General features: G+C 46.7%; 1 protein-coding gene across 7 annotated transcripts in view; it reads right to left on the bottom strand.

Moving 5' to 3' along the window:
• Tox2 (TOX high mobility group box family member 2) overlaps positions 1–25,920 on the bottom strand; it is a 120,540-nt gene that overhangs the window by 51,149 nt on the left and 43,471 nt on the right. For all 7 annotated transcript variants that reach the window (XM_031372661.1, XM_031372663.1, XM_031372659.1 and 4 more), the window contains exon 2: positions 22,177–22,242. In XM_031372661.1, coding sequence (XP_031228521.1) covers positions 22,177–22,242 — 66 coding nt within the window. The remainder of the gene's footprint in view (positions 1–22,176; positions 22,243–25,920) is intronic.

The following is a 25,920-nucleotide window of genomic DNA, read 5'->3' as shown; positions in this document are numbered from 1 at the left end:
AGCTTCTGACAATTCCCTACACTCTCCTTTTTAAACATGTCCATTCTGAAAGGGCAATTCTACCACCTTTGTTTTTCAGTCAGGGAGGGTGGAGTTCAGAGCCTGAAGGAAGGGTGGGAAGCTGGAGTCTCTGGGTTAGGCTTCATGAGTCTGACGCCAGCGTCCCCTCACACTGGGTCACCTTGGGCAGATCCTATTCTAGACCCTGCTGTGCAAGAGATCTGCTGCTCATGACTATCTGCTCCTCACCACGGGGACCTCGGGAATATCCAGAGAGTGGCATCAAGGTGGCTAAGAGTCCTAAGAGCTCTGGAACCCGCAGAAAGACTGTCAGAGGAAATTCTCATGTCCCAGATCAAGGAGGGGAAGAGTGTGGGCCCATTCTAATGACCTGGGCCTAGCTATAGGGCCAGAGGAGAGCTGACCACCCCCAGAATCTCTAGGAGGAGGGATCTTAAAGTCTAGCATTGTGAATCTTATTTTATTATTTTTAATTCACCTTTTATTTTGTTTTATATGGTAAGGGTCTCATGTAGCCTTGACTTTACCACATAGCTGAGGATGGCTTTGGATTTCTCATCCTCCTGCCTCCACCTCTCAATGTGCTGGGATTACAGGTGCACCACCCTGCCCTGTTTATGTAGTGTCGGGAGTGGAACCCACAGATTCAGGTATATCAAGCAAATGTTCTGTCAACTGAGCCTAACTCCTAGCCCCAGAGCCTAGCTCCTTAAACTGTGGGTCACAAATCCTTATCTATAAAATACTTGGTGAGAGGAAAAGAAGTCTGACCATGCAAGAAACAAAAAATTAACTCAGAGTCAAATGCATGGCAAGTCTTGGTTGTCTCCCCCAGCTTACACCCATTTTGCCTGGCGTGACTTTACTGCAGGCTTAGTTCTGAGCACACAACCCGTGTGCTTTGCCGCGATGACAAACCAGCAACAACAGCGAAGACTGCTTAAAATGCTTGGGGTCAATCCCAGGACTACTGTGTGTGTTCATATTGGACAGAGTCTGCTGCTCCTACGGAAACACAATGGTTTCTGGAAAACCAGGGCCCTGAATGCTTTTCTATTCACATTCCTCAGCATGTAAGCTTCAAAACTAGTATACTTAAGTTATATTGTGCTGGAAAGTTTAATTACAAGTAGTAATTAAAAAATTAATATTTGCCGGGTGGTGGTGGCGCACACCTTTAATCCCAGCACTTGGGAGGCAGAGACAGGTGGATTTCTGAGTTTGAGGCCAGCCTGGTCTACAGAGTGAGTACCAGGACAGCCAGGACTACACAGAGAAACCCTGTATCGAAAAACCAAAAAAAAAAAAAAAAATATTTGAGCTACTGACTTGAATTTGAAAAAATGTTCAATGAATCTGACTTGGGATTAGGACAGGATTTCCAACAATTTTTCTTTTCTTTTTTTCTTTTCTTTTCTTTTCTTTTCTTTTCTTTTGAGGAGGAGGCAAGCGATTATTTTGTCTGTGACTTCAGTCCATGTTCTCTGGGTTTGTTGCTGTGGGTTTATGGTGAGGTAGAGATTCTCCACGTCGTGATGGGGAATGCATGGTGAAGGAAAGCTTCTAACCTCACATTGGCCAAGAAACAGGAGGAATGTGGTGAGGTCCCGATACCTCTCCAAGGACATGTTTTATGTGTTAGTTTCTAGCGATTTCTGAAATGCCCCTAAACATTCTGTTCTTTCATACTATGAATTTATGTAAAGTGGTATCCCCAGTAAAAACAGCCATCACCTCTAAGAAACACCGAAGATGCTCTGTGTCCTGCACTATCAACTGTGCAGTCAGGATCCAATTCTTGGTGTAAAAATAAATAAACTCACCCCACCTCATTAATATGCAAATTTGCCTTTGTCTTTAATAAATGATACTATTAGGTGGACTGTTTTAAAATCGCTTGCTTGGTGATTTACTCTCAGTAACTTTGATCTGTACACATATTTCATATGCATATGTAACTGGGATTCTGAGAAACGTTCTTGGGAGCAAAGGATCGTGCATAGAGAACTCTTAGAAGCCCCTACGTAAAGTGTTGCAGGCTGGAGGCAGGGAGGACATGAAGGCCAAGCTTCTGGGTGGTGGTGAAGCTATCAGGGGAGGCATAAATCAGTGCTCAGTGATCGGTCCACCAAACTTAGACTAAGCTCCGTCCCCACCATTAAATGAAATGACAAGTTCCGAAGTGTCCAGCCAACCTTCTTGGAAAGATCCTCAAAGTTAGGCCCTCGAGAATGAGACAAAGCGAAGCAATTCTAGACGCATCACTGAGCTGAAAACCAGTGTTTGCCCATCTAAACTGGAGGCTGTGCAGGAAGGTTTGCTAAGACGGAAGTGTAGTTTCAGATTAAGACTGGTGCAGAGGAGCAATCCAGGGTTTACTGGGAGAGGTGACTGACCCCAAAGCATCATTTAGACTGCAAGGAAATTTGAAGCTTGGATACATTTGTTAAAATGACTAAAATTTACTGAGGCCCCAGATAATGTTCAGCAGCCACAGGTACCAAGGTCCAATGCCGGCTCTGTCTGGTTCATAAACGTTTTTATCATCTCGCAGTAAGACGCCATTCCTATGAGGCTTATTCTTCCTGCTTCCCTTGGATTCCCCAACTGTGGATGGACACTTATTTTCACTCTGTCTCCAAGAATTTATCTATTCTGCCTGTTTTAACGTAAATGGAATCTGGCTCCTTTTACTGTGCATTATGTTTTTCAAGTACATCTATATTCTACTTAGAATACATTTTACATAATGTTCATTTAGCAGAGAGATGTTTTGAGATTTACAACATATGAGAGTTGTATTCCTTTTCATGGCTCTAAGATGTTCCACTATGGATTTACCACAATTTGTTTATTCATCCACCAATGGCATTAAGTCTCTTTCTATTTTTGGGTACTGTGAGTAGGGCAGCCATTAATAATTGTGTACATATATTTGTTTGAGTGGTTTTTTCCATACATACACAGGAGTGGAATAGCTAGGTCATGTGAAGGTTCTGTTTGGCTTTCAAGAACTGGTCAAGGAACTTTCTACAGTGGTTGTGGATCATTATGGTCACAATATATGAGAGTTTCAATGTCCCCACATCCTTGACACCAAGATTTTTAATGTTTCTGTGATAAACATCCTAGTGGTATATAGTAGTATTTTCTTGTGGCCTTGGTTTGTGTTTTCTTGAACACCAACAACATCGTCTATCTTTGCATGTGGTCATCTGACTCTTTAGAGCAGTGGTTCTCAACCTTCCTCATGCTGTGACCCTCAATACAGTTCCTCATGTTGTGGTGACCCCCAACCATAGCATTGTTTTTTTGCTACTTCATAACTGTAATTTGTTACTGTTATGAATGTTAATGTAAATATATGACATGCAGGATATTTGATGTGCAACCCCTGTGAAAGAGTCCTTCAACCCTCCCAAAGGCGTGTGACCTACAGGTTGAGAAGCACTGCTTTAGAGACAGGTCTATTCCAGTCTTTCATCCCTCATTCAGGAATCTGTGGCCCCGGTGTCGTGGCTCTAATGTCACACTTGGGAATCTGCAGCCCCGGTGGTTGTATTGAGGTATGTGGTATGAAATAAGAGTCCGACTTCATTATTTTGCATGTGATTTTTCACTTGCCCCAATATCATTTGGTGAAGACACTGCTCTTTCCATTTAAGTCGTTCAGGTACCTCTGCCAAAACTCAGTGTGTCATGGATGCATGAGTTTAACTTGGACTGTCAAGTTTATTCCACTGATCTACATGTCCTTATACCAAGACCACGTTACTTGTGCTTTAAAATTTTAGAAACTGTGAGTCCTATAACTTGTCTCTCTTTTAAGATTATTGGTGCTACCCAGAGCCCTTGGAAATGCCAACAAATTTTCAGACCCATCTTTTCCATTTCTGAAGTAAAGGTGTCCTGGTTAGTTTTCAATTGTCACCTTGACACACCAACAGTCACCTGGAAATAGGGGGGGTCTCAACAGAGGGATTGCCCAGACCAGATCGGCCTGTGCCCACACCTGTGGGGTATTGTCTGGATTGTTGATTATCATGTGGGTAGAGCCAGCCCGCTGTGGGCGGTGTCACTCCTACGCCTGTAGTCCTGGGTTGTACGAGAAAGGAAAGTGGGCATGAGTCAAGAGGGAGCAAGCCAGTGAGTAGCCTTCCTCCACGTTTTCTTCTTCAGTTCCTGCTTGCTTCCAATCCTGGCTTTCCTCAGCTATGGATTGTAAGCTGAAATTTTTAGTCAAATAAACCTTTCCTCCCCGAACTGCTTTTGGTCCTGGTCTTTATCACAGTGGTAGAGAAAGCAAACTAGAACAAAAGGTAGGTACAGATCTGACAGGAACTGTGTTAACAGGTGGGTTTCTTAGGCATCCATGATATCTTACAATAGCCACACACAGGGCAGCCTTCCTGCACTGCACAAGTCTTTAGTTCCTTTCAGTGGAGGTTTTATAGCTTTCCATTTATAACTCTTCCTCATCCTTGGTTAAATTTATTCCTTTCATCTTCTATTTCTGGGTGCTATTGCCTGTGGAAAGTCTTCTTCGTTTTTTGGGTGGAGGGTAATTCATTGTTGGTTTATAGAAACAGAATTGATATTCCATGTTCCTTTGCCGAGTTCATTTAATAACATTTCTTATAATTTGGGAAAGCAGAAAGTCCATACCACTGAAGGAAAAACAACAATAACAACAACACAACAAAACCAGAACTTGATTAAGCCACAGTCTGATGCAGGAGCAGACTACAATGGTGCCCAGAAAGAACCTTAGAAATGGCAGCGGTAAGATGAAGTATCAGCAGCCTTACCAAGCCCTCAGAATCTCAGCTGGCCTCCCGAGAGATAAAACTCAATCTTTCCACTCTAAACAAATGTGTCTAGCAGATAACACTTGTAATAGACACATTCCAAATAAAATGACAGGGACGGTTAGGAATGAACAGATGTCATCAGACAAATGCAAAGTAACGTGGCAAAATTAACAGCAAATTAAGAACAAATTCAGAGCAAGCCATATTAAAGAGACTTAGGGGAAGACGTTTGCTGACAAATGACACCATCTACAAAGAAGTGACAGATATATACTCTCACGAACACTGATAAACTACAGGAGTACAAATGTTAAAAACCAATAAAGTATAAAACTAAGTCGGGAAGGGTTGACACACGTTTGAAATCCCAGCATTCAGGGAACTGGACATTGTGAATCTCAGGGGTTAGCCTGGACTATGTAAGACCCCTTTTAAACAAATAATACAAATAAACAAATATCAGGATGGGGGAGAAAAACAGGCTTAAACTATAAACCAAGTAAGACACTTCAACACATCTCATCAGGAACTGACAAGTCAATCCGGAACAAATGAATAAGGAAGAGGAGAAGACGGCCCGGGGGTTAAGAGCACTTACTGATCTTGCAGAAGACCCAGCTTAGGTTCTCAGCTACATGGGGACTCAAAACCATCCCTAACCATCAGTTCCTGGGATCCAGCACCCTCTTCTGACTAAAAGTATAAAGACATTACCTTAACAAAAGCTGAGATGTGAACAATGAGAAATTTATACCTTTTACTTAAATAACTTTATTAGAGGATAAGAAAGCCAAAACCAATGTATTCAGCACTCCATTGAAGAAGGTAGAGACAGAAAAACTAAATAAAGTAATGGCCAGTAGATGAAAGGAAAAAGAAACAGAAACCACGTCTTAGATAAGACGTATATGATACAGTTAGTTTCCTGAGAAAAAGTAACAAAACATTAACCATGGGATAGAGAGATGGCTCAGTGTATCAGGGGCTTGCTGCGCAAGCATGAGGACCTGAGTTCGGATCCATGGCACCCACGTAAGTTGGACATGGCTGTGCGCATCTGTGACTGCTATGCTGGGGTCCGTGAGGACAGGAGGATTCCTGAACAACACTGTGTACCCATTCATCAGCTGATGGACGCCTAGATCAAACCCATGCTCGGCTGTTGCAAACTTGGTCTCAGTGACACCGACATGCAGGGATCTCTATGGGATGCTAACTTAGCCTCCTTCAGGTTAGCGGGAGAGTGTTTGTGTGAACGAATGAATGAGGGGCTGTTTTATCATTTATTTGCTTTTTGCTGTTTATGAATAGATAAAAGTACTAGACATTTTCCACTATGTTTTGAAGAATTTGTTTTTGCCACACTTTATGGCCTGCGGTGGCAGGTGGGTGAGCAGGGGGAGGGGAGAAGGGATAGGGGGTTTTCTGAGGGGAAACTGGGAAAGGGGATAACATTTGAAATGTAAATAAAGAAAATACCTAATTAAAAACAAAACAAAATAAAACCAAACCTTCACTGCCATGGACAGACCAGCACTGATGGCAGCTACCACACCAGAAGCCTTCCCTTTCTGTCACCTTGCTCAAGAATCATGGTTGGCTCCTTGCCTTCTTGTAGGTGACAGCCCCAGGATGAGCTCAGCTCCCTACTGGGGTTTTCCTCCGCTACAACAAGTTACGACTCTTCCCTGCCCTGGCCGCTTCTGCTTCTTCCTTCACTACATTTTTTTATCCTCTGTGGGTTTTTCCTGATTGTTGTGTGTCTCTTATCCTAAAGAGAAGGGTTCAGAAAGGCTGCAGCCATGTCTGTTTGTTCCGTGTTGAGCCTTCAGGAGACCCAGAGCAGGCTGGGCCTTTAGGAGAGATCAAGAATCTATGCTGAGTGAACACGAAGACTGCCCGAGCCCACGTGTAACCTCTCCTGACCCTCACACCATCCTTAAGCATCAGCGAGAGGCCTTTTCTTCATTCGCATGGGTCTAGAGACCAACTAGAGGGCCTTGAGACTGCTGCTGCTCTAGCCTGCCCACTGTGGAATAGGTCAGCACCTGCATTGGTCAAACTGATCCGTGACAAGTTTAGACTGTACCTGTGCGCAGTCTTATGCATGCTGTGTGTAGGTCAGAGGGCAACCTCTGACTTCGCCATTGCCTTCCACCATTCAAAGCAAAGTGTCTTGTTTGCCACTGTTGCTCCAGGCTGGCTGGTACTGACTGGCTGAGGGAGGAGGAGCATCTGAGGGAGGAGGAGCATCTGAGGGAGGAGGAGCACTCAGGGCTGCATCTCAACAGCTGGTCCACTGCCCCACCACATAGCAGGCACTTAGTCAGCAAGGGTCTCATTAGGGAGCTCTGGCTGGCCTTGAACTCACAGAGATCTGGCTGCCTCTGCCTCCTGAGTGCCAGGTAGGATTAAAGGCATGTGCCACCCTGACCAGCATCAGTAAATATTTGAATGGAGATCCTGTACAAATGAAGACCAGAGACTCACAGCGTTCTCAGAAGCAAGCGAAGCTGGGAACCAGCTTTGCTCTGAGAGGAGCTGTGGGGAATTCGAATTAGGGCTCTGGGCATCTCTGTGCCTAGCTCTTCTCTGTGGTCATCCTCAAAATCACCTTTTCATGAGTCCCAGGGGTGGCTCTGTAACCTTGGCCAAGTCACTGCCCCTTTCCAGGCCTCAACAATACTGCCTGTAAAAAAATGAGGGAGCTGGCTTGGGGTTTTTAACAAAGACACCATTCCTGTTCCTGGGGCCTGGCTTGTAGGTATGTAGGCAGCCCTGGGCAGAGCTACTTTTGAAAGCATTTTAAAACTGATGAGCAGGCTTTCTGTGCTAAAATAGCTTCCAGAAAAATGTCTATTATGTCTCTTTGCTGTTTTTTTTTTTTTCTTTTCCTTTTTCATCCCTGCCTTTTGGAAACCACAGAAGTAGCTTTATCTTTTAAAATGTGCCTAGCCAGCAGCAGAGCAAAGCTGCAGGCGTTCTCAGGGCACGGCTCCTATGCGTGCCCTGAGATGGCTAGGCCGGACAGATGCAAACACCAGGTTACCTCAGGAGCGCTCACACTCTGTAAGGTTGGATACCTTCAGTTCTAGGTCCCTGTACTGTCCTGTCATTGAGGGTGCTTGGAGCAGACAATAAAACCTCCCCTCCCAGGCACAGGGCCTCCAAGGAGTGGCCACCTCTAGCCTCTCTGCTCAGGCCACAAGCCCTTGCCCCTCTCCACACCTGCCCAGGTGATGCTTGCTCATTGACAGGGCCATCCTAACAGTTCTCTGCCTTGCCTACTCTGAAAAGAATAGATACCATCCTGGGCCCCAAGCCCCTGCTCCATGATCCTCGCTCTAGGGTTGTAGCCTGAAGCTCATCCACTCCCATGAGATTCACTGAGCACACACCCAGAGCCAGGCTGGAGCTGGAACCTGTTGAGTCACTCGTGAGGACGTGACTTTGCCCTCGGGTTGGTCCCACTCTTCTACATCTCTGTTCAAAATACAAGGGTCACAGTAAGCACTTGTACAGCGTGCACCATGTGTGAAGGGACCTGCTCGGTGCCATATTCGTATATGAACGTTACCATCCACGCAGCGGCTGCCATCACCCTAGCCATTTCTCAGGCAAAGACCAACCTTGAGATGAGAAACTTACCCCAAAATCCAACACAGATGAAATGGAGCCAGGGACCAACCTGACAGTCAGCTCAGGGGAACTGGCTGTGGCAATGGCCATCAAAGATACCTGGAGGTGGTTCTCCCTTCTGAGCGGCACCTTCCCACTAGCCCACAGCCCCGATTGCCATATTAAACTTCCCAAGAGGCCTTGAACCAGAAGCACCCAGCTGAGCCACACCAAAATCCTGATCTGACAGGGAGAGATTTGTGTTGGCTTTAAAAAAATAAAAGAACCTGGCTTGTGAGCTTGCATTCTCTTATTAAATATTCTTATTAAAATATGTTCTTTTGCAGGCATCTCTGTGTGTGCTATGCGTGCATGCATGTATTCGTGTTCATATGTGTATGGGAGCATGTCTATGTGATGCTGGAAAGTCATCCCCACTCCACCCTCATCTTATTCAGTGAGGCAGGATTTCTCAATCAAACCTAGAGCTCACCCACATGGCTTGTCTCACTAGTCAGCTTGCTTTGGGGAACCCTAGTCTCTACCTTCTGAGGCAAAAATTCTAGGTGGGGCACCATGCCCACCCAACTGGGGACCTGAACGCCTGTCCTCTTGCTTGCATGTTAAGCACTAAGCCATGTCACCAGTCCTGTTTTTGTGACACTGTGTGGTACTGGGGCTTATGCCTAGCACTTAGTGAGTCTACAACCAGCTATATCTCCAGTCTCTGCCACCCTATTTTTGTCTTGAGACAAGGTTTCAGTTAATGGCTCACATTAGCCTAGGACTTGTATTCTTTTTTTTAAAAAAAGGTTTATTTATTTATTATATATAAGTACACTGTAACTGTCTTCAGGTACACCAGAAGAGGGCATCAGAAATCATTATAGATGGTTGTGAGCCACCATGTGGTTGCTGGGAATTGAATTCAGGACCTCTGCAAGAACAGTCAGTCCTCTTAACTGCTGAGCCATCTCTCCAGCCCCTAGGGCTTGTGTTCTTCATGACTATGTAGCTCTGTCTCTTTACAAACACAGGATTTGGGCATCCTTGTGGATGCTTCTGAGTTTCTGTGCTGTGTCTTCACGGGCATCTCCTTTTCTTCTATCTTTAATTGCCCCACAGTGCGGACCTGTTCCAATCCAGCCTAGATACTCCTGGGCACAGGCATCCTTTACCTGCCTAACACCTGGGGCAGGCAGTGTTCCTCATACCACATTTCTAGGTCAGTACTGTACACACAATAGGTCTTGAAATGCACCCTGACTCTCTGGGGGTGGCTGGAGCTGAGAAGCTCTGGGGTGCTGTTGGTCCGGGTACCCTGTGGGCATCATGGCCTGAGGCATCAACAGCAGAGACTTTCCCACAGACAGTTCAAAGTCTAGCTCCATCACATTCTGGAGAGTCCTTGACCTCATAGAGGAAGGCCTGAGCACTCCCTGAGGGCCACAGAATAAACTGCAGCTACTCAGAACCAAGTTGGGCGTGGCAGGGCAGAAGTGTAGCCCTAGCTCTCGGGAGATGGAAGTGGGTGAATCAGTCTCAGCTGCACAAGGAGCGTGAGGCTTAGCTTGGGCTACGTGAACCCTTGTCAAAAGAAGAAGGAAGAAGGGAAGACAGGGAGGGAAGGTGAACAGGTAGGTTAGAGACATTCACAGAACTCTTGTTCTGGCCCAATCTAGAGTCTTCAAACTATAGCCAAACCCACCCTCCTGTGTGTTGAGTCTGGACACACTTGCACGCACCCACCTCTATAAGTGGCATGCCTAATGAATGATGTAAGTCCCTTCACAGATCCACTTGTGAGAAAAATCCACATTGGCATCTGAACCAGTGGGCCTGTTGGAATTGTTGTCTCTCTCACACACTCACCAGGCATTATTAACTCAGCTCTTCGTAGAGGCCATGTCTCAAGAAACTCCCATGTTAGAAGGGAGGCAGCGGCTGAACAAGGGAAAATAAGAATCTCACCCTGTGTGTAGGAAGCACACGTGGGTAAGCCTTGCTCACCGCAGCCCCAGCCACGTATGACTATTGACTCTGTTTCTCTGAAAAAACAAAGCACCGGGGGTTGAGTAATTGTCCTGTGGAGAGGTGCTTGTGGGTGACTATGTCTATATGTGCATGTGTGCACATGTGCTCGTATTTGTGCCCAAGTGTGTCTGCATACAGGTGTGCGTGTGTGTTTGTGTGTGTGTCCACGTGCATGTGCGCATCTGCCCTAGAGAAACTTCTACAGACATCTTCAAATATTCTATCAGCCAGATCTTCCAGGTTTGATATATACATATATATGCATATATGTATATACATACACACATATATGTGTATATACACACACATGTATACACACACACACACACACACACACACACATATATATATGTTCACCAAACCCCATTACACACACACATACAGACTTAGAGACAACTGTGATCTGAATACTCCCTAAGATCTGTTCATAATGGTGGATTCACATGCCATAGCCAGTGCTGCCAGGAAGCTCTGGGGAAACTCATGTCTTCTGCTTCCTGGGGCAAGCCACTGCTGGAGCCATGTCAGACCTCACAGCCCATCAGGTAGCTAAAAATAACTTTCCCTCCCAGGAGGTTAAGCAAACTGTATGAGGTAAGTCTAGCCTGGCTCCCAGTGAGAACATATTGCCCAAGATGTAAAGGACCAAGCCTTTCCCTTCCCCATCATGACCGGGCTCTACACATAGAACACCTGAATGAAACTTGTCTTGAAGGGCAGTTTCTCTTCAAATCATCACTTCTCACATCTCCTGATAAAGACCCGGAAGCACCATGTCAGCGTGGTGGTGAGATGGGTGATACTGAACAGAGGTACACTGAAGCATTTGTTTCCTACCTCAAACAGACCTTCATCTTGTGTTTGTCTCAAATCTATGCATTTTCCCTTCCAAATGACCATGATTGCAAAGTGGATTTCAGTGACAACTGAAGGCAGGAAGGCAGTATGTGACACCCTCTGTAGACATTAGCAGGGACATGTGACCCAGTGTAGAAAGTCAGATTAGATGACAAAGGCTATGGACTTGGCTTCATGGTTAAGAACTCCTGAAACACAAGCCTGACAACTTGAGTTCAAATCCCCAGACCCCATGTAAATGTGTGCGTGTCTATCTTGTCATCCCAGCATGCCGTGGATGGGACGTAGAGACAGGAGACTTCGGAAGCTTGAAAGCCAATGAGCTTCTGTCTCACACAAGTGTAAAGACAAGGAATGACAACTGGAAGGTGTCCTCTGACCTCCACAAATGCACTGTGATGCTCACATGCCCTGGAACACACACAAGCACACACACGCACACATACACACAAGCACACACACACACGCACACACAAGCACACATACATACACACACACAAGCACACATATGCACAAGCACACACACATACACACATACATACACGCACACAAGCACACACATACACACATACATACACGCACACAAGCACATACACACACATAAGCACACACACACACAAGCACACACACCCACAAGCACGCACGCACGCACGCACGCACGCACGCACGCGCGCGCACACACACACACCCCAAAGGCAAACACCTTGAATAGGGACCCATGACAGGACAGCACAGCAAAGTGTTCTTTACCAGTAACCATCACTGTCCTCACAGAGAGGACCACAGAAGCATCCAGAAGACAAATGATTGAAAATGAGGCTCTTAGGAGAACCCGAGAAGAATGTCACCCCATGTTTCGCTTTCTGGGCAAGAAATGTAATTTGGTGTCTTTACTAATATATGATCTAGCAAAATACGATAAATGTTCTCCACCTAAAACAGACAACCATAAGAGTACAATGCCTTGACTGTGTGTGGTTCCTTTCTATTGACACACAGGAGACCAACAGAAAAGTTAGCAAATCCCAAGCAAACCACCGATAAAGCTTCACAAAGTGTGTGCATGTACAGCCAGCTCAAGGGAAGAAGGAGAATCTCCTGGAAACCCCTGCCTCAGACCCTCAGTCCTCTTGTCCTTACATACCCTGCGTTAGTTAGGGTTTTACTTCTGTGAACAGACACCATGACCAAGACAACTCCTATAAGGACAACATTTAATTGAGGCTGGCTGACAGGTTCAGAGGTTCAGTCCATTATCATCAAGGCTGGAGCATGGCAGCATCCACGCAGGCATGGTGCCGGAGGAGCTGAGAGTTCCACATCTTCATCTGAAGGCAGCTAGCAGAATACTAGCTTCCAGGCAGCTAGAATGAGAGTCTTAAAGCCCATGCCCACAGTGACACACTTACTCCAACAAGGCCACAACTCCTAAGGGTGCCACACCCTGGGCCAAGCATATGCAAACTATCACATAGTAGCTATGGTAGTGGTTCTCAAACTGTGGGTCACAATTCCTTTGGGGATGGGGCTGATTGACCCTTTCACAGGAGTGGTCACCTAAGACCATCGGAAAACATGAATATTTACATTATGATTCATAACAGTAACGCATTTACTGCCACTGCCTCCCAAGCGCTGGGATTAAAGGCATGAGCCACCACTGCCCGGCCCAGTTTTGTACTTTAATTTTAATTTTTTTTTTTTTTTTACCTCGCCTGGGACTGAGCCCCAGGGTCTCCCACATGCCAGATGGGTATTCTCTCATGAAGCAGTATTCCTGTACCCTTTTCTAATTCTGATTTTTGTGATAGATGGGACCTTCAAGTTACATTTTCTTGGAGGGCTTTTAAGAAGAGCCACTTCATGGTGCAAAGCAAAACTTCCTGGGTGGCAGCCACTCACAAGGACACCATCGTCCTTCTTGGTCCAGCCTCACCTCCTCTTTAAAAATGCCCAGGCTGGCCTTGAACTTTCAATTCTCCATGGGATTTCAGCCATGGACTGCCAAGCCTAAACAGCTTTGTGCCTTTATAAGAAATGTTGCTATGGACATTCTTGATGCATCTTTTGGTGACCTCACGGATGCGCTTATGGAGCTGAACTGCTGGCCACAGGGCTGCACGCTCAGCCCTTGATACTGAGAAATGGTTTTCTAAAGTGATAGTACCGGTTGACCCAGCACTGGCTAAGCATGCCAGGTCCTCCAGATTTTTGTGAATACAGTACTATCTGTCTTTTCTCTACTTGTGGTGTGTGTGTGTGTGTGTGTGTGTGTGTGTGTGTGTGTGCGCGCGCGCGCGTGCGCGCGCAGGAATTTATATACTTTAAAATGCCCCTGCTGCCTTTCTTGGCTATACTTCTGTTGTATCCTGCAATAACTGCTTACTGGGGGTAGCATGGAGGATAAAACTACTCAACGGTCACTCATGGCACAAATGTATCCAGTAGCAAAGCCTACCCTGGTCTCGGCGCAGTGGACGGTTGAGAGTACAGTCGAGAGTAATGCAGAGTCAAGTCTCAAAGGCCCTGAGGCCCTCCAGCCTCTTCACAGTGTATTTCTTATAGGACAAGCCTGTCTCATGATGCAAAGTAGAACTGCCTCTCAGACCTCCTGCCTCATTCTTCCCAGCATGCTCTAGCCTCCTCTGTAGGACCCACACCCTATTTCCCTAGCTCTCTAGTTTCCCATTTCCCCAGTCCCACGAGTCACCTTCCTTCCATCAAGTTAGATGCCCATAGGTCTTCATAAGCATAGATTTTGCCACGGAGCAAAAAAGATGCATTTCTGCAGCCTGGACACTACTCTGGCTTAAGGGTCTCTGAGCTGAACTTCTGTGTATCCCGAACATAAGCTTTAATAAGTCACCATGCCACAGTCCTAGCAAAAACACCCATAAAAGAGGAGTTTCAAACACTCCCCTGCCTCAATCATTGCTGCTCATGTCTAAATTGCAAATTAGCTTTATCTGAGGAGAGGGCTCATTGGAGGCACACATGAGCCAGTTACTCCACATTGCTTTGTGGGTCTCTTTAACGACTCTACAAGCTAGATATTAACACTCCCACTTTACAGAAGTAGAAAGCAAGACCAAGAGAGGTCAATGAATCCAGTCAAGGTCACACATGCAGAACTGGGAAGCCACAGGAGCACAAGAGATAGACTGCCCACCAGGCTCCACCCTTCCTGAGGGACTGACAGGAGGGAAACGCCAGGCCTGGCTGAGGCGCAACCTCACTCCTGGGCCTTCCTTCCTTTCCAGCAGAGCTGCAGGCTTGAAGTGTATGAAAGGCAGATGCACGGTCAAGTGCCCTTGTGAGTTCTGAAACAGACCTAGGCAGACCAGGCAGTCATGTGGCAGAGGATGCTGGGTAGGAAGGGATGCGTATCTCCAACGGGCTAGAAAAGATCAGGAGGCATCATTTACTAGTTGTGTGATTTTTCTAGGGACCTTCTAGGCACATTGGAAAGCAAGATAATTTCACTAAAATCCTTCTAATTTCAATGCCTACTCTAATCTGATTTTCACTGAATAAGTGAGCTCCCTTGGCTCATCATTCTGATGCCAGAGCTGGACACATTTGGGGCAGACACAACCTCAGCAGCACGGGACCCTTACTAACACTCCCCTTAGCTACTGTTTGCTGTGTGCCCAGATGCTGGAATATGTTCTCTGGGTACCAATGCATCTTAGTTACTCTTACCCACATCCCTCTGAGGGACGTCTAAAGATGCTGCAGAGTCTTGGAAAAGCTGGTTAATTTTTCAAAGCACACGGTTTTCATGTTAGCACCCTGAAGAGCCCATCTGACCAACATTTCCTTACTGTAGTCTCGGCTGATTTAACGCCAGTCTCAAAGCCACTGACTAACCTTATCTCCAGGTCCCTTCTGAACTGGTGCGACTTAGCCAGATGGTGAAGGACTCAGTATGGACAAACATTGTCCCTTCTGGGTATCCCTGGGCACCTGGTAGAGGAGGAAAATCTCCAGGTGACGAGAGATGACGTGGAAGTTCTTTAGAGGTGCCCACTCACAGATAAGACCTCAGGTCCTAGAAGACTAGGACCCGGAGAGAGCAAACCACCCGTCCCACGGCACAGAGGCACAGAGCGAGAGAGGCTACACAGAGTCTAGACCCAGGCTCCTGAGCCCTTCAGAAGCTTAGAGCCCAACTCCATTCTAGGCGGTCGGTCGCTATGTGTGGCCTTGTTTCTCTTGTTCAAAGGGTAAGCTCGCTCACAGCAATGAGCACATATGTAAATCCAGGGGCTCTTGGACTCTCCCCCAGTAAAAAGCCAGGCCCTACAGAACACAGTCATTTTGAGATGGGCTGGGAGAGGGGGAGGGACTCCAATTTTATGAAAACCCTTGAAATTACATTACCAAGCCACTGCCAGCCCCTCCCCCACCCCACCCCACCTCCTCTCATTGTTTCCACCCTGTTTTGAAAGGGTGAATGTTTCCTGGGATTCAATTTTGCTGGTAATAGTTGGAAGGAAACAAACTATAGGCTGTAAACACTGACTGCATTGTATGAGAAATATCTTTATGATGGGGAGCCGAGATGAATACAACCCAAGTTCCTCCACTAAACGTGTCCCCTAATGTATCCTATCACAACATCTCACAGGCAGGAATCTAGAGCTTTAACGTGAATGTGTTTTTAGCCACCAGAATGCAAAATTAAGGCTGGAGAGATGTAAGTGCCAGCTCTCCGCAGTTTTCTTCAATGAATCCTGGAGACTCATGCATTTTTCTGAGCCTGGGCTTCGGAAGGGTGTGTGCACATCAGCTCCCTGTGACACACACTCCATTTTCTCCCTGTGCGTAGGGTGGGGCTTTATTTCCTCCATGCATTTTACTCTCCAGCTGGGAGACGACATTAAATTTCATCAGATCCAAAGCAAATCTCTAGTCTTGAAGCCTTTTTGCTTTCAGGCCCCTCATATTTATTCGGAATTCATGAATCATGTTCCAATAACACAGCTATCATTATTTTTAAAGTGCAATGCTTGTGGCTTCAACAGGAAACGGTTGCAAAAGCCCCTTTCTCTTTGATTGTTTGTAATCTCGGGCATAATCGCTGCCGTTGCCTTCTCTGCACCGCAGTGGGCGAAACACAATTTCATTTTAATCTGAATCGCAAGCCTTCACCCCAGTTTTAATTAAAGCAATAAGAGCCATGTCATCTTTGCCCTTTGTAATGTACACAGACTCGGAAGCCAGCGTGACTAAGCGTACAGCCTCAGATTTCAACCCTGGCCGGAGGGCCTCCTGCCTACCCGTGCATTTACTGGGAAGTGGTTTGGCTTCACAAAACCTCAACCTCAGAGGCGTTTTCCTCACCTGTTGGATGGGACACAGCTGTGTGTGGGGTAAAGGAGACCTTTGACTCCTGTGCCTAAGCCCAGGGAAGCTCATAGCAAATGGTAAATACCATCAATTATTTTTAATTTAGTGTGTGTGAATATTTTGCCATCACGTATGGCTTTACATCACATGCATGCCTGGTGCTCTCGTCATAAGAAGGCAAGGACATCAAGGCCCCTGCAACTGGAGTTACAGATGGTTGTGAGCCACCTTGTAGGTGCTGGGACTTGAACCAGCGATCCTGTGCAAGAGCAAACAAAGGTTTTTAACTGCTGAGTCACTTCTCTAGTCCATTTTGAGTCACTTCTCTAGTCCATTTTGTGTATGTAGGGGGGAGGAGACAAATGCAAGACCCTCTCCTGATTATTAATGGGGAAACTGAGGCTCAGCAAGAAAAAAATATAGGCAAATGGAACTTAATGAGGCAAACACTTGAGATCCAAGTTTCTACCCTTTTCCCTGTTCTGGGCATCCTACAGGAAGGAGGCTTCCAGTACAAAGCTACAAGGACCAGCCTACACTCTCTGCAACAATGTATAAAATGTGTTTTCCTGAAGAACTCTGAGGGAATGTGTCATCAAGCCTTGGGATTTGTTATCAGCCAGATAGATGAAAAAATGACAGCTTTAGTTTTTCTTTTGTGAATTTTCTTTCAGTAAATGATTGGCTCAGATTTCCTTCCCTTCTCCACTGTGGTTTTGAATTGATTTCTCATAAGTCTTTATGTATTAAGGAAGTTGGTCCTCAACTGCGAGTATTCTTGCCCAGTTTCCCACCTGCATCTCCACTCTGGTATTCTGGTATTGCAAACGTCATTTCAAGTTAGTTTGTGATGTAGTTTTTAAACCTTTTCCTCTAAAGCTTCCAGTAGAGGTGTCTTCCTGCTCCGAACTGGAAAGCGTATTAAAGGTGGTTTTAATGGTTCACTTATGATTTCTCTCAGTCCTTTTAAATCTTTAATTGATCAAAATCCTGCCTTTAAATTTTTAAAGACAGTTTTGTGTGGCCCAGGCTGACCTTGAACTTGCTATTCAGCTGAATACAACCTTGAATGTATGATCAATCCTCTTGCCTCTACCTCTAGAGTTCTGTGCTGCTCTGCCTTGTTTTAATTTTATCATCTCTGAACAGGAAAGGAGCTGTGGATCCATACCATCTTTCCCTAACCTTCCACTCTCAAAACGCTCTGCCAATGGCTTCTAAGGCCCTATGGAAGGACACGGACTCTATGGCAGAACAAAAACGGCCGGGGGATCATTATTTGGCGCTCTCTCTTTTCGTAAGTTTCATTTATCCTCCTGGGGCTTTGATCCACAGGCCGAGAAGTCACAACTTACATGATGGCTCCAGACTTAGACAGCCATTGAACTGCTTTTAAATGGGCCTCTCAAATGTCAAATGCCCAAGTCCCATCTCATCAAGCCTACCATTCCCTAAAGCAGAAGATGGCACACCATACTGGGAGTCGCCCATCTCTCTCCCTCCCTTCTTTCTCTACATCTAGTAGTCTCAAAATCTGATGGTTTGGTCTCCAAACTCACATCTCAGACCATCTACATGTCTCCATTTCTTCTGCCTCTAGTGTAATCTAGGATCCTTCATTTGCCTAAACCATATCTGACCTCGGTCTCCCTGTGTCCACTCCTGCTACTGAGAGCTTCAGCAAACTTCATGTCATCAATCTCAACCTATTTCTCTCTCTCTCTCTCTCTCTCTCTCTCTCTCTCTCTCTCTCTCTCTCTCTCTCTCTTTCTCGCTGTCGTCTATCTCTCCTCAGACGTGTGTGTATATACATATACGTGTATGCATGAGAACTCAAGCGCAAACACAAATTTTTAGGAAAAACCCTGAGAACTTTTGTGTAAATCTTATTTATAGCCATAAAACCGGAAAACTCCCCACAGCCAGAAGGGCACCGTGACGCACTACCATTTGCAGTACCTGGAAGGGACAGACACGATTTGTTGGGCCAAGATGTCTAGGGGATTCCCGTAGAGGAAGCGATGTTTGCATTGATACAGAGTTGACCAGACGCTCATCTTGTGTGACCAGAACATCATTTACAGGAATAAGACAATAGAAGTAAGTCATGGCTGGTTTCACTCAACACTGGTGTTTTTGCGTAGGCTCTTAGTTTAGATTCACCCAAAGTAAGCCTGAGAAGAGACTTCTCTGAGAGACTCAGTTCAGGAAGGAGCATCTAGTTTAGGGAATAAGAAAAAGGGCAGGTTGCAGCCTGGCCCAGGATTCAGCCTCTGTGTGGGTTACATGGGGGCAGGGGAGTGGTGTCTGCAGAGTGACCCATTTGTCAGAGGCCAGTTTTCTAGATAAGTCAGCAGTCAACAGCCATTTGGACCTGGGTACCTTAGACTGTTAAGGGACTCTGATACACTGTCAGCAGAACCCATATCCCTGCCTCATTTACTTCTCCCGGGATCCCAAGAGGCAAGTGTCACTCTTCCTGTTAGTAGGAAGCCAACATCCCTTGCCTAGAGACATCTGGCCCATATTGGGTCCAGGTCTGTGAGAGCTCTGGCCTTTCCCAGATAGACTCCCCTTCTTTTCAGGATCATACAAGCTGGACATACAGATCCCCATAGCTCTGGGTCTGCGCTCAGCCAGGAGAGAACTGATCTCTATCGGGTCGAGTTCTAAGACTGCTGCTTGGAACATATAAGAAGCTAGTACTTGCTAGAAATAGCTTCCGGCTCAGATCCAGGGCCTTCGGATCATAAGGTGCCCAGTGAACCTTGCTGCTTGGTTGGACCTGGGATGTAAATATACACGATATATAACAACATCCTCTGGTCTCTGAGACCCTCATTTTCTCATGCTCACATGGGTCCTACAGTGACTGGGACAGTAGAATTACTACAGTGGATAAGACAACACCCTATGAAAGAAAATGTGTGTATGTGTGGGCACGTGTGGCCACATGAGTGTGTTCAAATACAGACCCCAGGGAAAAGAGAGAGAAATTCCTGACTGTCTCTTGCCATTAAAGAAAGGCCAGAGGCCAGCATCTTGAGGAGCCTGAGTTAATTCATTAGCAAGGTCAGCGTAAACTTCATATCCTCTGTTTCCCATGTGGCCACTTGCAGAAGGGCTACAGTAGTTTACAGTTCCTCTTTTCACGAGCTGGCTTCTTGTTCCCATTGCTTGAAGCTATACTTGGCTGGCTTGGGCCACAGGAGGAGCTGGGAGCAGTGATAGACCAGTTCTATGTCTAGGCCTCAAGAGGGTGGACAGCTTCTGGACTTGCTACTCTGAGAACCTGTCCCCTACCATGTGTACAGCTTCAGCTAGCCAATGATGGGTGGACGTGGGTAGGGGGTTGGGGTTGGGGTGGGGGTAGGGATGGGAGTTGGGGAGTAGGGATGTGGGGGGGATGAGGGAGAAACCAATACAACCCAAAACTACCTACACACTTGTAGTTTTTAGCCACTGCATTGAGGTCCTCGTTTGGCAGTAAAAAAGAAAAGATACACTATGGGAAGATTTCAAGGCTACATTTGCTAAACTGCTGATATTAAATTTGGCTTATGCAACTGACTGGGACTTATTCTTATAGTATTCTAATTACTACTACTACTACTACTATTCTTCTTGTTATTATTATCATTATTATCATCATCATTATTATTACATGGAGTATTGCTGCTGTACTAGGTCTATGCACTAAGTAGCCAATACTGGTCTCAAACTTACCTAACTTCCTGCCTCAGCCTCCCAAGTGCTGGGATCTCAGGCGAGTATCACTACACCCAGCTCCTAATGTCTCTTTCAAATTAGGCAGAGCCTCTGGTGACAGCAAAAAGATCTAGAATAATTCATGAGAAGTCCAACTACCCTGCTCTCCTGTTAGGGAAGGTGAGGGTCAGAGGATAAATAAAGAGGTTGACACATCACACCAGTCTTCCCGGAGTGCTTTCTGGGTTACACCCACAATTCCGGGGAGTACATGGAGTTCAGGGACCATAGCCTTCTGCCACGGAGGTACGGTCTTGTGTGGAGATCAGGAACCATCTAAGTCATCACAAATGTGGCAGGTGACTGCAGACAGTGACAAGAGCCAGACATTAAAACAAACTGGTGCCATGAGAGACAACCCTGGCCCCGGTTCAGAACTGGAAGCCACAGAGCCTCACTAAGGAAGTAGGAGGTTGGTTTTGACTTCAGAGTGCAGCCTGCTCCAAAGTTCAGCGTGGACCTGGAATGACTCCAAGAGGCTCAGAGTAGGGAGCTCTGACCTCTTGGGATGACAAGCCGATTCTGGACAACTGAGCATTGTCACTGGGACACCCCCCCGGGACTCGGAGTCTTGCTCGCCATTCCTGCAGGCTGGCACATAATGTAGCAACATGAAGGCATCCTTGTGATGATAGTAGCGCATTGCTCACAGAGAGGCAGGCCAGAGAATGGGTGGGGCGAGGCACACCGGCATCAGCATCCTCGCCACCTGGACAGCATTATCTTCCTCACTAGCAGACTTCTCCATGGGCCACAGGCCCACATCTTACTCATTTATGGCCACCTGGGACCTGTCACAGAATAAGGTACATTGCCTATGCCTGTGAGGCTTGCTTAGTAAGCTTGCTTTCCCCAGCCAGAAGATGTGAACCTATCATGATGGTTGGGGGTAGGGGAAGGGAGGGAGCCAACTTCAGTTGCTAAGACACAAGGCAGAAGTCAAGGGCAGGGCCAGGCTCCTCCTCCAGTTCCTCAAGGTCCCAGCAGCTGGGAAACTCCTCGGTCCCAGCCAGCATCATTAGCTGTTGCTGTCCTGGTCCCACCCAGCATCATTAGCTGTTGCTGTACTGCAGGCTCTCCTGCCATAGGGTACCATTCTCTCTGTTGTCACAGTCTACAGTAAGGACCCCTTTCCTGGTCATAGTCTGTAGTGAGGATGCTTAACTCGCTGTAGTGGAATGTTAACTTTCTCTTTTCTGTGGAAAATCTGATTCCATCCATCTATGGCCCCAGAGGTCTGGATCACTGAAGAGGACCTTCAAGGAAGACGTTGTCCACTGCCCTTTGGGCCATGTCCCCAAGCCTCCTCAGTGGCCTCAAACAACGGATTCTGTGTGAGGGCTAGAATCTCTTCACCTGTGTGTAGACACTCTTTCCAGGTGTCCCCACAAGTGCTGTGTAGGAGGAAGGCAGTGTCGGAGACCACAGGACACCTGAACTCACTGTTGTGACACCTGTCCCTCACACAGGGAATGTGGGCAACACACTTGGAGTGTCAAGTTCTCAGTGGTGCCCACTGTAAGCCAACAGTAGCCAAGGACTTCATTTACAGCTAACACTGCAGTCCTGGTTTGACTGTCCCTCTGCAAGGACTCAACTGATATTTTGAACACAGAGAGAATAGTATTAGGCCATGTCCTACGGCTCCAGCAACTTCTACCTCAACACCAGAGCATCAGACCCCCCCCCCCCGAGGATGGGGATGGGCACTCACCTGGCTGGTTGACAGGAGCTCTGGATTTCCGTCACTCATCCCCACGTAGGCACTGTCACCATCAAACTAGAACAAAGAGAGAGAAGCAGTTCTCATTACAGTGTTCCAGGAGAGAACCGGGACCTGTAGCCCAAAGAGGGGACTGTGCTGAGGCAAAGGGGACTGGAGCCCAGAATGCGTAAGGCCCCATTCCAGCAGGGCCAGTGGTCCCTGTTCTGTGGGTCCTGAAAGCCCAGATTAGGACCATCAATCACACACAGGACAACGACGGGCAGAAGGAGAACAATCACTTCATCTTCATTCCATGGCGGCTGTAAGACATGAACTGCACACATGTGCATAGGATGATTCTCAGCATGAAGCAAGGGATGGTGGCCTTCTAACCGTCTACAACAACCTACCGTTGCTATGGCCTGCCTTTAGGGGACACAAGGAAGCAAAACTTTCTGAGCAAGATGGCCTCCACTGGGCTAGGGGCAAGAGTCTGGAGGGTTGTACCTGCCAAGAGCTATGTGTCTATAGTTACTTCGCCTTCCAATTATAACACTCTGTATATTGTTCTGTGTCTCATTTTCCTGATGAAAACACACCTTGGAAAGTGCTCTCTATGAGGACATAATTGCTTCTGCCAGTCCCCAGAATCCCACAGTAAGAAGGTAGCATGGACCAATGAGCTGAGCTATGGCCCCATGTACTCTCTCTCCTTCATATTTCAACATGGCTGCATTAGACACCGCATTGGGGTGTGAGTTTCTCTGTGGCACTAATTTTCATGAGTACAGTTGTGTAGATATAGAACTCCACACTCCCTCAGCCGCGTAGATGTCTAGCCAAGCCCTTCCCTCAGAACTGTGTAGGCAACCTTCCAGGAGGCAAGCCCCACCTCTGCGGGCTCAGAGAGCCAGCCTTCCCCGATGCCACCTCCTCTCTTTTCCACTGTCTGTAAACTTCTAGCCCTCTCTATCATCCCTTCATTTACCATGCGCACTGCTCAGGTTGGGTTCCCTACCACACCGATGATCCCAGAGATCTGGGACTTCAAGTTGTGCGAGGAGGAAGAGTTTAGCTGAGGCATCTTCTAAAACAACTAAACAGGGTAGTGTAAGTTAATAATACATAATGACATGGAACAAGAAACCAGACTGGACAATGTCCCCCGAAATTCTGTGCAATAGACATTGATTATAAAACTCTGGCTAGTATATAGCTAGCAGGCAGGAAAAAAAAAAGCCTGTCTTTTTTTTTGTGGGCAAGTGACAAAAAAAAAAAAGTGTGGTGAATGAATGACTGTGCCTGAGACATTCTGAGTGACATGTGGAGTATCGCAGTGGTCCAATGAAGTCAGCATCCTTTCTCCTATTAAAAACCAAGGGAACACGGGGAAAGGGTAGGTCACTCAATGGCGAAGAGACCACACAGGTGTCATCTTGTTTGCTTTGCCTGGTTTCTTCCCAAGCATATTCCAAGCTCCTTGTAAACAGGGACCGAGGCTTTTCTAGATCCTTCCATGTCATCAACAATCGGCCCAGGGCCCTAGACACAGCAGATGCTTGACAAGTGTGATGGCTACTTGGGAGAGGGAGGAGTTGTCCAGAGTGAGCAACAGAGATGGCCTTAGACAGGAAGCCCTGATGGAGAGTTTGCCAAGAGGTTTTAGGGCAGTGAACTCCTGTGAGGTCACCAGAGATTCTCACAAATAGACTCATTCGCTCATTCATGCATCCATCACCTGGAGCGCCATGTAGGAAAGAGCTGTCACAGTCTAGAGCGAAGCTTGCTTTGGTTTATAGAAAGGACTTGGCTAGTGGACTGCTCCTTGGAAGCCTCAGCCTGTTCCCTCTGCCTCAATTTGGAGAGTTCGGGTATCTCCCAGTGTTGTGAAGTATGCTGGGCTGAACAGCTATGAACAGGGGCTAAGGCAGAGGGAGAGGGACACCGGCTGTCTGCCCACCTCTGTCAAATCTGCACTGGGCAGAGACCTTGGATCCAGGGAGAAAGGGGGGAGGAGTCCCCAAGAACTTGGGGTAGGGGTTGGGGTAGGGGTGCCCTCCACTTCCTTGGCCTCCAGGAACAAAGGACTGAGACTTCTTCCTGTTCTCCTCCTTGTGCAGGACTCTTGATAGAGAAAGAATGAATAAGCTAAGGAGAGGTTGCAGAATAACCCCTTCCCTCAGAGAGAGCAGAGCTGCCTTCCTTCACATGTTCATGTGTTCACAGACCAGATGGAAAATGCTCACATCTCCACCACCATCCAGGACACGCTGAAGTGAGCAGAGACTATGGACACTCATATGCCACAAACCCGGGTTTGTGTGGACCTGTGTCAAGCACAACTCAGTCCCACAGCTCTTGTATTCAGTAGAGGGTGGGTGCATTCTCAGACCGTGAGAAACTGGCACACAGTCCCTAAAACACACACAAGACAGGAGGGGGTGCCAGATGCAGAAACACACCACACACCTGCAAGTGTCTGCTGGGACTCACGTACGTGTGAACACAAACACACATTTCGAGTTCCCAGAGACGCACACTCAGCACATGGGCGGAAACCATGTGCACACCTCACAATTTCCTGGATACCAAGAGTCATTGTTCACACTGCGTAACCTTCTGTGTGCTTTAAAACGTGCAGAAGAAACACAGTGAGGACAACAGCCGAAGACTCGCTATGAGACGTCAGAACACCCTCTTGCCGTTGCCTGGAATAGATTAATTTTCCCCATTTCATATTCTAATTATAATCCCTTCTCCACTGCCATCTTCAGCCCTCATTACAGCTGGAAGATTGTTCTGCAACAGCCAGGCCCTTCATCTTCTCTTCCCAAGAGTTTTGTCATGGAAATGAGTTTTGGAATCTGAAAGAACCCACTTTTTTTTTTTTTTCAAATATCGAATGTGTAGGGATAACCCTTTCATGTCAGCCAGCAGGGATAGGTTCCCAGGGGCTTCTAAAGGGGCTGACTCGCTCCACACTGTGTGGTCGCCTCAGGAATAGGAGCACTTAGGCCTCTATTGCAACGGCCACACACACCCCCGCCCCCAAATCTAAGCACATCGAGTTCCCCCAAAGGATTGTTTTTATCTTAAAAGATACCTAACGAAAAGCAGCCAACGTGAAAAATGAGGATCCCTGATCTGATAGAGACAGAGCCTACCTCCATCTGTCCCACCATAGGCAAGTCCCTTCCACGTAAGCCTTGGCTTCCCCATTCTTCCAACCTACTGCCTGACTCATGACAGATGAAAATACCCATCTTTCACAGATATGTGCTATGAGATGGAGACACATGGGAAGTGAACAGATGAGAGAAGGGAGGAAAACAGTGGAGGGATTGATGCAGGAACAAATGAATGGGGGGTGGGGGGTGGAGAGACTGGTGGGTCAGCAGAGGCATGGCTGACAAAGGATGGGAGGATTAGTAAAGGAGATAATGAATGATGGATTAAGGCAGGGACTTAAGGATGGTGGATAAATGGATGGATGGATGGATGGATGGATGGATGGATGGCTAGATGCAGTGACAAATGAATGAATATGTATGTATGTATAGAAGGGTGATTGTATGGATGTATAAATGGATGCATGAATGGATGGATGGATGGATGGATAGAAGGATGGATGGATGTATAAATGGATGCATGTAGGTATGGATGGATGAATGGAAGGGTAGATGTATAGATGTATGGATTTATAAATGGATGGATGAATGGATGGATGCATGTAGGGATGGATATATATATATA

This window comes from Mastomys coucha, unplaced genomic scaffold (genome assembly GCF_008632895.1).
Source record: "Mastomys coucha isolate ucsf_1 unplaced genomic scaffold, UCSF_Mcou_1 pScaffold15, whole genome shotgun sequence".
Taxonomy (NCBI): domain Eukaryota; kingdom Metazoa; phylum Chordata; class Mammalia; order Rodentia; family Muridae; genus Mastomys; species Mastomys coucha.
This window is presented reverse-complemented; position numbering and strand designations above follow the sequence as displayed.